Source organism: Olea europaea, chromosome 13 (assembly GCF_002742605.1).
Source record: "Olea europaea var. sylvestris chromosome 13, O_europaea_v1, whole genome shotgun sequence".
Taxonomy (NCBI): domain Eukaryota; kingdom Viridiplantae; phylum Streptophyta; class Magnoliopsida; order Lamiales; family Oleaceae; genus Olea; species Olea europaea.
This window is the reverse complement of record NC_036249.1, coordinates 25,887,595-25,901,336: the sequence shown is the minus strand read 5'-3', so window position 1 is coordinate 25,901,336 and position 13,742 is coordinate 25,887,595. Positions and strand designations below refer to the sequence as shown.

At 31.8% G+C, this 13,742-nt stretch overlaps 1 protein-coding gene across 1 annotated transcript in view; it reads right to left on the bottom strand.

Moving 5' to 3' along the window:
- The window catches only part of LOC111408596 (protein trichome birefringence-like 35), a 2,139-nt gene extending 966 nt beyond the window's left edge, over window positions 1-1,173 (bottom strand). Inside the window, exons 1-2 of the mRNA XM_023038341.1 lie at window positions 863-1,173; window positions 321-609 (exon numbers count right to left, since the gene is read on the bottom strand). Coding sequence (XP_022894109.1) covers window positions 321-609; window positions 863-1,070 — 497 coding nt within the window. The 5' untranslated portion in view covers window positions 1,071-1,173. The remainder of the gene's footprint in view (window positions 1-320; window positions 610-862) is intronic.
- Window positions 1,174-13,742: the final 12,569 nt, after the last annotated feature.

The following is a 13,742-nucleotide window of genomic DNA, read 5'->3' as shown; positions in this document are numbered from 1 at the left end:
TACTCGCCCTAGTTTCCTATGTGATATAAAGAATCTGACAAATCCGTTTTGGTGTGCAAGTTAGATAAGATTAAAAAAAAATTGTAAAGCTTGCAAACTCCTCCATTTTAGCAAAAAATCTCCAAAGACAAGTGATATCGCTGAACTATTCTACATCTGCATGGTACGTGTGCATTTTATAAGCTCTTTTTCGTTCATCATTGTTCTCAGAGTCACGGATGAGGTTGAATCCATAACGCATATTACGAATAGATTCTCATATGGAACTGAAACGCACAATATACACATATATATAATCCAGCGGAGAGGGAAAAAAGAACTACCTCTTTAAATTGCAGTTGTGGGGTTGCCATCTCCAGAACTGGTACCCTATATCACGCCTTCCATGCTTGTGACAAGCCAATTGATCAGACATGTATGGACAACTAGACTCACTATACAGTGGATAAGAAATATTATCGAAAACCCATTTGCCCAAATGCACGTCACACTCTTCCGGCCACTGCACTCCTCCCTGACCACCAGACTCTGCGGTGTCGACTGCCCAGACAGCTCTCCTCCCACTGTATGGTACAGTGGAACTGCATTTACTAAATTTATCCAAACCAACTACATCCCAACAAGAAAAAGCCATCACATACCAAAAATAATCACAGCACATCAAAATCCAAACCAAATCAAGAAACCCATGTCTCTATATTCCATTAAAATACACAAAACAACACAAACTTAAAAACCCCTGTCCTCAAATTCCAGAAACACATAAAACAACACAAACTCGAAAACCGAGTAACAATACCTAATCAATTTTACGAATTCTGTCGTAATAAGATTAAGCCTACATAAAAGTTAATTTTTTCACCTGGGAGTTTCTTTGGAAGAGTAAAGTTCTGGGCAGGCGTTGATTTTGGTAAAGACTCAATTTTTATTGCAGATTGGTGATTATTATCATCATTTCCGGATTGTTCAGTGTTGATTTGTCGAATGTTACACTCATTGTACAGAATCGAAAACACTATGAACGCAAAGAAGAAGAGTGCCAAAATAGGCAACTGTGTCTTCTTCTTCATTTTGTGTGGAATTGGGAAAGATAGGACGCGTAGGAATCTAGAAGAATGTTTATACAATTTCAATATTTTGGAGGGCCGCCAGAGTGACTCTTGCTAGCAGTATCCGAGGAAATAGTTAAATTTTGATTATTATATGGTAATAAAAAATTGTGTGATTATAGTTTTAAATGGTTACTTGTTTGGATTTTGTCGGATTTCTTATTAAGATTTACGTAAATATTATTCTTTCTATTGGGATTGATTATTAATTCTAACACAGGTCAAACAACAAAAACCAAGCGAAGGACAATTAAAAATGAGGAATTTGTTGAAAAAGTGAAAGTCAACAAATAAAATAAAAAATAACTTTCATTCACCTTTGAATATCATTTTTATTCTTTATTGTAACATTCTCACTCAATTTTGATCATGTTTCTAGGACGGAATAGGGCTAGAATTGAGAATGGAGAGTGGTGCGGGAAAGAGAAAAATGGAGATTGAGGTGGGGTAGGCGAGGAACAATATGATTGTGAAAAGAAGATTAATCAAGTTAAATTAAGAATTTAATATTTGGAAAAAAAAAAGAAGCTTTTAAATAAAGAATTCAATATTGTTTGTTATTTTTAGAATTTCATCATTAAAAATCTGTACTTATTTTAACATATTATTGGTCCCACTTGAATGGGCAGTTGATTAATATGAATTCAAAATTTTATTTATTTTATGTTATTTTGGGTTCAATAATGCTATTCTTAAATTTGGTGGGGAACCATTTGGAAGACATTAGAAGCTGAAAGTTCAAAAATAAAAATAAAAAATAAAAAAAATCAATTTAGTCAGTAAAGTTTATATCTGTTGAACCACTAAACTTCATTTTAATTTCAATCTCACCGCTTAGTCATATTTTATCATCTTTCTTCCCAATTTCCATTGATCGACCTCACATTTGATTTCCCCTAGGGGAATTTTAGTCCCATTGGTTAGTCGACTCAACATGTCTCCATACGAGTGTGCCTATTGGAGTCTTGAAAATTAGCCAACTCTATAGTAAAAAAATGACAGTCAAAGTTTTGGCTAGTGTATGTGTCCTTGAGAAAGAGATGCTCTATTGTTGTTAACTTAGTAGTTGGGATCAATACCGAAAGTATCAACCCGAAGATATAATTGTTGTGCCTTTCAAATTTCAATCTTGTCTCGTCTTTTTGTCGGATTATTATAAGCTTGGAGACTCCAAAATGATGAAACTTGCTTAGGTGTTGGTGTCTTTCACGTAATTATTATATGAAACTCTCAAAATAAAATGGTAAAAAAAGAAGAAGGTTTTGATGTCTTTAGAATGACGATTTTTTATATTAACAATTTTACAATGTGGCATTGTAGTAAATTGTCGTGCCAAGCACCAATTAATGGAAGATTATTTATAATATGGCTGTCAATTAGCAATTTTTATCAATTTGGTAAACAACATATGATGGAGTGATGAAATTTAAAATAAAACATAAGTCTAGTGACACTCATGGAATTAAATTTAGAGATATAATTGAGATAAATTTAAGTTTATTGACACATGAGATTTTACTTAAAGTTTAGTCACCACAGATAAAATTTACCATTTAGAAATATATTTTGATGCTATCAAAATCTCTAAATAATGGAATCATGCATTCATTGTCTACCTAAAATATTTGTTTATTACTATATTTGTTGCAAAATATAGTGTTATTCAGTAAAATATTTGATTAGTTTTCATAAAAAATTTAGGTCGACAACAATTTTTTGGTTACCATTTAAATGACTTGTTATGTGAATAAAAATAGAAATAAAGATGGAAGAAATTGGAGAAATTCAAACCATTTTCTATCTAAAGATACTGGGATCGTACAACAAATCAAGAAATCTTTTATAAAAAATATTTTCTTGAAAGTTGAAGTCGATAATATATTTGTGAAGCTTCAAGTTAGAAATCATTTTTACGGAATTCTTTCTTTTGTTACACGTGAAAATGCGATACTTTAAAATGCTTACCAATTTAGAAAGGAAATAACAAATCTCGATAGAGAAAATTTGTGTAGATAGTTAAAAGAAAATGAAAAAATGGTTCGAACCAGACATGATAAAATGACACTTAGAATCTCCCCTCATGTTGTGGATGAAAATTTGTTTTCTTAGTCGACGAGACTGCTTCTCTTGTTCACTCCACAAAATATAAAGCGGTGGAAGGTGCCAATCCTTGTTATCATCACATTGCAAATTCTAACTGCATAGTTCCAATTCTTGTAACTTCTAAAATAGGAGACCAGCTAATAAGTATGTTTTATATACTTATCCAGATTTCTTTTCTTATTCAACTATATGTAAATTGTGATTATTTTATTCAATTTGTGTAACTTATGTTAATTGTAGAAAAATTCCAACTGTGACATAAATTGTGTTAAAAAGTGCTATTTAGATATTTAATTAGAGTTAATTCGAAGCAATTGAAGATTATTGGAGTTGCAATCAATCAATTGGAAGTAGTAACAAAGCAGCATACAAAATTTATAAATTTCAGGTCGTAAATTAGATAACCAAAAATTTCGAGAACTAGCTTACAAACTTTCAAAACTTGCATCGCATCAATAATTTATGATTTTGGAACGACAAGGAGCAAATTAAAGTTTTCAATATGAAGGACTTACGTTGCAATTAAGGAACAACGTGAGCTAAATAATTGTAGAATTTTAGGGACCTAAATGAATAACATGCAAAATTCAAGGACTTTTAGCTATAAAATATCTTATTTTCCAATTTCGGGTAGAACTCTTCTTAAAATGCAATTTGACCACAATTTTGACGCCATTCTTAGATATATAAATACATACTTTCATCCTACAATTAGAAGATTTTCGATATTAATCATTACACACAAATTATACAAGGCAAATGAGCCTTTTGGAACACAAAATTCATATCAATTACAAGAAAAGAGAGTAAAAAAGGAGAGAAAAATAAAAATAAAAATAAAAATAAAAATCAAGTAAAATTTGGTGATGTCTTTAATTTTAATTTTATTTTTTCTTCCATGATGAGTGCTAAAATAATTAAGAATTTTAGGGACCTAAATGAATAACATGCAAACTTCAAGGACTTTGAGCTATAAAATATCTTATTTTCCTATTTCGGGTAGAACTCTTCTTAAAATGCAACTTGACAACAATTTTGACGCCATTCTTAGATATATAAATACATACTTTCATCCTACAATTAGAATATTGTCGATATTAATCGGTACACACAAATTATACAAGGCAAATGAGCCTTTTGGAACACAAAATTCATATCAATTACAAGAAAAGAGAGTAAAAAAGGAGAGAAAAATAAAAATAAAAATAAAAATAAAAATCAAGTAAAATTTGGTGATGTCTTTAATTTTAATTTTATTTTTTCTTCCATGATGAGTGCTAAAATAATTAGTTAGGAAGAACGATTATAACTTAGTTTTGAACATTAATTCTAATTATAGAGTTTTTTTTTTTTTTTTTATACCTTCAATTGGTGATATGAATTATTTTTACTTTAATTCTTAATGCTTTGAATTAATCGGCCATTAATTCATTGATTTCTTAGCAATTATTATGTCTAAACCAAGTAGTAAAACTTGTATTTTAGACAAAATGGTAGAAATACGCTTTTATAGTTGTCACAAACGTTTAGATGAATTATTTAGTAATTGGATACTCTTGATTAAAACATATTCAGATTTACCTAGAGTACAAGGTGGGATGATTTTATTGGACTTGATTGATTTGAACTCGAGAGATATAAATCAATTAATTTAGAAGAACTTGATTGGATACACGTAACCAATTGTTATAAAATTTGGTGATTGAGATTAAAGGGATAGTTATAGTGACTCGTAAATAATTCGATCGAGTACATATAATCAATTGTTATAGTATTTGATGATCGAGATTAAGGGGATAGCTATTGTGAACTCATAAATCCTAACATTTCAACCGTCGCATAAAAATCCACTCAAGCATTTATTAATTGTTTTAGGACATTTAAAATAGAAAATCATAAAATGAAAGAATCACATTCATTTGTCCTCAGTCGAATTGAAATTGGACAAACTAAATTAACGTTAGATAGTTCTCCTCTTGGGAATGATAATTTGGACCATTATATCCACTTTATTACTTATTACGATTCATACACTTGCAGAATATAAAATCAACAACACAAACTCAAAGAAGTTGATCGTTTAATGACATTCGTTCCATGTAACAATTTAATGGCTATTACACCTAACATAACATTAATCAGATTAACAAAACGACTAATTATATAAATTAGTTAACTCCAACGAGTAAAATGAGTCACATAATTACTTTTTATAACCAATGTAGAATTGTCTAAACTTCAGTGATCATTAGTGAAGCTAAATCAATTCATTCATCATGGTTTTTTGCCTATGCTAGTTTCCTTTTCTTATCGCCCATTCCTAATTCTATGTTTCTCCTTGATGGCCCTTCGAAATCTCTGGTGGAGCTCCTAGTCGAGAGATGGATTATGGCTACCATCGAATCACATTTTGTCACCCATCTTCCCTCCAATTTGGCATAATTATTTAATTAGCAATGCATACATACCATAATTGATCTTTCACATATCCGTTGTGTGATGTAGTAGTAAATTGATATGTCAGGTATCAGTGACATAAAAGATTTGTTATATATGGCTTTCAATTTTTCAAAATTTTTATCAATTTGAGAGACGACAAGTAATGGAATGTGAAATTTAAATCTACAATTGAAGTAAAGCAACTCAATTGAAACTAAATAGAAGTTTAGTTACATTTTAAGACAAATTAAAGTTTAATAACTCAATTGAAGTTTGTTAAAAGTTCAGTTCAGTGATCGCAAATGAATTTTACTATTGAAATTATACTTTGATGAACCGAAATCTATAAAGAAAAGCAAACATGAAACTATTGACAATGCATGCTTATACCTAACATAGGTAATCAACTATTTCTAAAAATTGGGAAGTACTTTTAGTAAAATGAAACATATATACTATCTTAACGAATTGCTATTTGAATAAAATTAAAAATAAAGATGGATGAAATGAGAAATTTGAACAAGAATTTGACTAAAGATAATTGAATTGCGCGGCAAATCAAGAAACTTTTTCAAAGAGCATTTGCTCGGAAGTTGATTGTATATTTAGGAAACGTTAAACCATTTGTACAGTAAATGGTTTCACAGAATAGCCACAAATGTGAGACGTGAGGGTGGGTTTCACGTGTTTAAAATATTGTCCAAAAATATCACCCACCCTCGATGTTGTGTGTATTATGTAGAAATGTATAAACCAATTTTTGGTACGTGTAGACTCTCTCATTTAGAAAACCTCGAGTTAGAAAACATTTTGAAGTTTTTCATCGGTGGAATTTAATATTATTTATTAAATTATATGTAAAATGGTGCAAATTATTTAAACTATAACGTGTATTATTAAAAATTACACTCTTTTGTTAGAATATGAACTACTTTATCAATGAATTGACAAGTCTAAATGAAGAAAATGATTGCAGGGTTTAAGTAAATCGTTAAAAGAAAACTAAAAATGTTCAAACTTCAGCGTAATCAAATCGTTTTCAATATTAACCATATTATCAATGTGATATGGATTTACTCAAGTTCAGACCCATTGTTCCCTGTTTTCTTGATACATATTTAACAAATTGACATTCACTTTTTCTTAACAAATGAAAAGACATCAGTAAGTTTTTTTGACATTTCGGTACATAAAATCTTGGCGTCTTCAACTCTTGCACGGGACAATATTCAAATAATTTAGTTTGTTATAAAAAAAAATGGTTGATCATAGAAATGTCAAAGTGTTATGAGCCGCTTGCCATCTTGGTGCACCCCAAATTAAGTTGTGAGCATGAGTCGAGCTATATTTTTTCGTTCATGTTGCTCATCGACCCGTAAAAGTTGGCTCGCTAATTGATGAAATATTGGTATAGGCTGCAAAAGCAGCTATATGATGGTTTAATGTCATGCTGCCATCACACTTAGAATTCAAAATAAATTGAATTCAAACATATTATTTACTTATATGACTTTTTTTTTTAATATATCATTTATATTTTCATTTATTAATATTGAATGATGCTATTTGTAATCGTACTACTATAGATTTACTTTAAAATTTTCACCCTTAATCTTTGAAATGGTTGTTTTTATCCCAAGGTAACGTTGATTCTTCAATATAATTTTCAATGAAAAGATAGTCGATGAAGTTTTCATTCCTATTGAGGAGACCGTTTTGGATGAAAACTTCAATTGTATTTCAATGTGTACTATAATGTAGCCGTTTCCAAATGTAAATAAATGAGGATGTATTTATTTTATCTAATTTTTATCATTTCATTTTTTAAAAAATGTACACGAATTATTAATTTAATGTACAATTTGAACTCCTCTTGCATTTCATGTAACCAGTCCTAAAACCGAAAACTGGAGGAGGATTTTCGCAACTTTAAAATTCTTTTGACAAAATAGAATTTTATATATTCACCATTTCCTTACAACTATACTTCTTCATTGTACTTTAGGAATGATATGTAAGTTTTAGTTTTTTTAGGAAAATGAGGCTCGTCCCAAGGGATGATTGGTGAGCTGAGCCGAGGCTGAGTCAATATTTTAAAAAACGAGCTAGCTCGCATTTGGCTTGCCACGCATGCAATCACAAACTGACTCACATGGTAGGTCGAACCAAACCCAATGCTGAAAGAAAATCTAATCAGAAAGATTATCTTTCTCTTTTCGCATCACGGTAAAAGCGGAAAAGTTTGTAGAAATTAGAAGAAATTGAAATGTAAAAATTAAATTTCAAATAAATTTACTCCAATTTTCTAGATTCGTGAAAATATAAAATGAAATCTTAATAATATATTTATAATTTTTGCTACATAATATCATTGGTGTTACAATACTAGTTTAGATGATATTATGTAATAGACTCCGTCACTCAAATAAATTTAAAATTATATAGTTTATTTAATTGTACCTCTTGTTTAGTGCTACTTAGTATCGTCTAAACTAATATTGTTGTTGACAAAATATTCGTCGATCAAAAGTATCGCAAGTGCAAGGTTCGTTAACAAGTAGTAAAACAAATTTTTGAGTCTAAGTATTCAAATTCGAAATAACTTAACCTTAACCGAAACAATTGAATTCCGTAATTTTTTTCTGTAAATTAAATAATCTAATTATGAATGTAAGACCTAACTTAACTAAAATAAATGCAAGATTATATATAAATGCAAGCTTGATTAAAAAAATATGATGATGGAATGCGTATTAGCATCCCGAATCCTTATATCAATTCCCTTTAACCTTGAACCGTATAAATTTGATAACACAATTCAATTATGAAGATTAATATTCCTAAATTGTTTAACAATCTCTCTCGAGTAGAATTAAACATATGTTTGCATGTGACCCGATTATATTTTTATAACGGATGCGAACATATAAAAATGCATTAATGAATTTGTAAATACTTAAAGATCATGTAAAGTATGGCAATATATTTCTATCTTTTATCGGACTCTTCGACAATTGTCACTATGTCTAACTTATTTTCCATCTCTCGAAGGTAAAATAAGCCACAATATTCATATAATTAGTGATCAAGTAATTCTGGAAACAATTAAATCCATGCCAATCATTAAAGAATTGAAAATGTGTTTTAAATGTCAAAAGAAAATAAAATCAAGAGTTAAAAATTCACGATACAAGGTTCATTGTAAACCTAGCATTAAATAATCTAGCATAGTATAATGTCATAATTAAACAAATAAAAGTGAAAAAATATCATCAAAATTTGATGAAACATAATTAATTTCTTATGCATGTACGGCCTTTTTTTTTTTTTTCTAAATCTCAGCTGCCTCTATCTAGGGTTAGCAACGAGGCCGGTAAGCTTCCCCACCTCGTCCTGTTGGGCATTTTTTTCTCTCGTTACTTGTTTAAGACAAGGTGGGGCGGTTACCCTGTTTACGTATTTGTTTAATTTTTTTAAAGTTTTTGATAATTCATTTTATTACCCCCATTTATTCAAGTGAGATAGCAATATAGTTATTAAATTTTTTTAATTAATAAATTTATTTTTAAAAGTTAAATTATTGAATATATTTGGTAAACTAAGATTTTTCTTGTTTATGATATTCTTAAGATAATCTTAGTAGCAATCTTCTATTAGAATAATGAAATTTTGTGGAGTTTTTCCATTTAAAATACTGAATTCTTTAAAAAAAAAAAATTTAAATGTGATGTGAACCCACGTAGCATGGATGCTACAAAACCACACAAGATTGATAGTTAACCCACGAAAGTCAATTAACCCCGATTTGTAGATTTAACCCAAGAATTAATAAATCAAGCAACCTTGCAAAACGATATTTGAAAGACCTCTTGATTAGAAAACTCAAGAATTGCATTCGGTATTTGAATGGTACAAGATTTGCACCTCGATAAGTTAAAAAAAAAAAAAAAAACAATGGATTTGAAAGCAATAAGCCTCTCAATTCAATCCAATAATAATGTCTAAAAATTGTTGCAATAAATGATAAAATGTCCTATTTATATGAAACACTCAAAAACCTAATTTAAAAACGGAATTCTCGTCCAAAAGATCACAATATATCAATTAAGATAGAATTCTGTGGAAACTAGGAAATTCGCAAAAAAATGAAATTTTGTTCCCAATTTATACATTGCGATCGCATGGTAGTATCATGTGCAGTCGCACAAGTCTTTTTAACTGCCTCCATTGAATCTCGACTTGCCACCTTGCGACCGCATGGTGGTTTACACTGTGCAGTCGCACAGTTCAACCCTACGACCTCCACCTTCGTCCACATGTATTGAGTTATCCAATGGGTCTCGACCTTCGACCCCAACATGGAACTTGCCTTATTTCTCGTCATGATCATCGTCTCATCAATTGTTGATTGATCAAGTAGCCCCATCGCTTGATTTACCCGCTTTGCCCCTCGATCGCGTCATCAGTCCACCTTCAATAATCAACGGTTCTCGTCCTAGACTTGTCTTCGTTGAGCTCGGGTAAGCGCACTCTCTTTTTAAAGAACAAGTCCATTATGTGAATGTCGTCATTTGTTTTATGATACAGTATGAAATGCGCCTTCTTATTAAACTATCTACCACCAAAAAAATTGAATCTCGTACTTTTTTAGTCCTAGGTAAACCTAACACAAAATCTATTGATATATCGACCCATGGTTCACTAGGAGTAGGTGATGATGTGTACAACCCTTGAGGTAAAACCTTAGACTTAACCTGCTTATAGTTTATGCATTAACTACATATCCGTTCAACGTCACTTTTCATCTTGGCCAATAAAAATATTTTCGTAATATTTCTAAGATCTTTTGAACCCCAAAATGCCCCATCAATCCATCGCTATGTGCTTCTCTCAACAACAATTCCAACATTGAACAATTGGAGATGCACAGTTTATTTTCCCGAAACAAGTAACCTTTATGCCTAAAGAACTTATGAACAACCCCTTTTGCACATGATTTATAAGCAATCGGAAAAATATAAGTTATTTTCATACAACTCCTTAATATATTCAAAGCCAAGTAATTTTTCACTTAGTGAATTTAGCAGGACATACCTTCGTGATAAAGTATCTGTCACTACGTTTTCTTTACCTTGTTTGTATCAAATGACGTAGGGAAATGTCTTAATAAACTCCATCCATCTGGCATGCCTTTTCTTCAGTTTCTCTTGACCTCACGAGTGCTTCAAGACTCATGGTTGGTGTGTATCATGAACTCCTTGGGCCACAAATAATGCTACCATGTCTCTAAGGCTCGAACAAGCGAGTACAACTCTTTGTCATAAGTAGGGTAGTTAAGAGTAACTCCACTCAACTTTTCACTGAAATAAGCTATCGGCCTCCTATCCTGCATCAATACTGTTCTAATCTTTATTCCTTAGGCATCACACTCAATCTCGAATGTCTTGTCAAAATTAGGTAACGCTAAAATAGGTGCATTTAATACTATTAAATATAAATTATGTAAAGCAACTGTTTCCTCAAGATTTCAAAGAAGAACAATGGATTTGAAAGCAATAAGCCTCTCAATTCAATAATAATGTCTAAAAAATATTACAATGAATGATACTATGTCTATTTATATGAAACACTAAAAAACCTATTTTAAAAACGGAATTCTCATCCAAAAGATCACAATATATCAATTAAGATAGAAGTATATGAAAACTAGGAAATTCGCGAAAAAAGGAAATTTGTCCCGATTTAGTACCATGCGACCATATGGTAGTATCATGTGCGGTCGTACAAGTCTTTCCAACTGTCTTTTTTAGATCTCGGCTTGCTACCATGTGACCGCATGGTGGTTTACACTATGCGGTCGCACAGTTCAACCCTACGACCTCCAGCTTCGTCTACATGTATTGAGTTGATCTAACGGTTCCCGGCCTTCGACCCCAACATGGAACTTGCCTTATTTCTCGTCACGATCATTGTCTCATAAATTGTTGATTGGACAAGTAGCCCCATCGCTTAATTTATCTGCTTTGCCCTCGATCGCATCATCGGTCCACCTTCAATAATCAATGGGTCTCATCCTAGACTTGTTTTCATTGGGCTCGGCTCTTGGATCACAACAAAATGGGACAAGGTGGAGCCTTTGTTACCCATACCCTACCCGATTAAGTGGTAATCTCCTTCGAGTTCAGGGGGCCTGGGGATATCGAATTTGATGGGTATTTTTGACATCCTTACCTCTATATTTTTTCGTCTATGTTGTTCGTATTTTTTTGTGGAAATTACACAACACATTACTTTAAAAATTTAGAATTCAAAGATTAGGTTGGATGTTTCAATGTTTAAAAATCAGATGTTTTATATTTAAATATTAAATATTATAATACAGACTTTATCACAAACCCTAATTAATTTCTCATTTCATTCATCTCTCTTTATCCCTTCCCCATCTCATTTCTCTCTCTCTCTATCCATCGCTTTCTCTTCTCCAAAGAAGACGCAATCGCTACGAAGATGCCACCACCATCACGCTCAATACACCACCACCACGAGACGTCGATCCGAAGCAGTAGCCTCACTGCGAAGATGATGCTGCAGCCCATCACTGGATGGCTAAGAGGTATTGTAGCAGCACAGTGGTTGAGTGTTGGTGATGTTAGATCTATTGGTTAAGCACCGAAATTTTTAGGCTGGTTTTTGTTGGTGGTGGTGTGGTGATGTTGGGGTAGTTTTATTGGCGGTGGTGGTGGTGTGGTTTTCATGCTGCCATAATTTTTAGTTGTAGTAACATCAATCTCCATCCTACTTAGATCTTCTTTGTGGGGGCTTTGGTGTTGCCTCATTGTGGTGATGAAGTGTGGCGGTGGTGGTAAATCTGCTTGGGGTGTATTGAGGTGTGGTGGTGCTGCTTATAGTCACGGTGGGTTATAGTTGTAGTCACAATAGTAGTGGTGCTGCTACTTGTAGTCGCGATGGGGTGTGGCTGTAGTCGCGGTGGCAATGGTGTAGTTGTTGGTGGTGATGGCGATGGCGACTGCTTGAGATGGGGTTGGATGCTTGTGACCAATTACTTTGTTGATTATGACCAATAATTGGTTAATTTGTAATATGTGATCTAAACATTTTGACTATGACTCACAATTGATTAAGTTGTGATCGAAAAATTATTTATGACCAATTAATCTAATAATTTGCGGTCAATAAATGAGTTATGACCAATAAAAATTTTAATTTTGTGATCGATGAATAATCCGTGACTTATAAAATTTTTGATTTATGACCAATAAATAATCTGTGACCTATAAAATTTTTGATTTGTGATTGAGAAAATTTTGCGACCAATAATTTGATAAGTTGAGACTGAAAATTAATTTCTAACTAGTTAATTCATAATTGTGACCAATTTGCATAAAATTGTTAATATATCTAATTAATAAAATATATGTTGAATAAATTAATTTATAAATAAAATTTTAAGAAAATCTATTTTTTGAAAGCCTTTATTCTTAGTTTTGAAATGTGTGATACTTAACTTCTTAGTAATGAAATTTTCTCCCTTTTTCCTACCTAATTGCTGTGTGCTTTTCATCAATTTCGAGACCAGCCGCCTAATTTCTTCTCATTCTCTGCATGCATGAGCATGAGCATGAAGTGATATTTTATTCAAATTCAACCATCGAATTAGTTTCTTCACCTATCACTCTCTGTTTACGTGCTAATATATATTAACCTTTATGGCCATCGACATTTGTTCAATTCCAATTCCTTTCAAATTTCATAAATCAAATGTCATATTTAGTATTTCACAAATCAGAACTTCCATTAATTAATTAATATATGTAAAAAATAATTAATCTAACAAATCCTAATTTCAAACTCCTAAATTACCTCACTCTCAACCAAAGTTCTCAACAATAGGGGAAAAAAAGAGACCGTTGCTGTCACCCATCTCCAATCCAACATAGTTTCTTCTTTCGCGAATCTGTGATGGCAATTTTGTGGCGGCGACTGTAGTGGTGGATTTGGTGATTTGGGTGAGTGTGAATCTGTGATGGTGTTGATGGGTGGTGGTGTGGGCGACGATGCAAGGGTACAGTG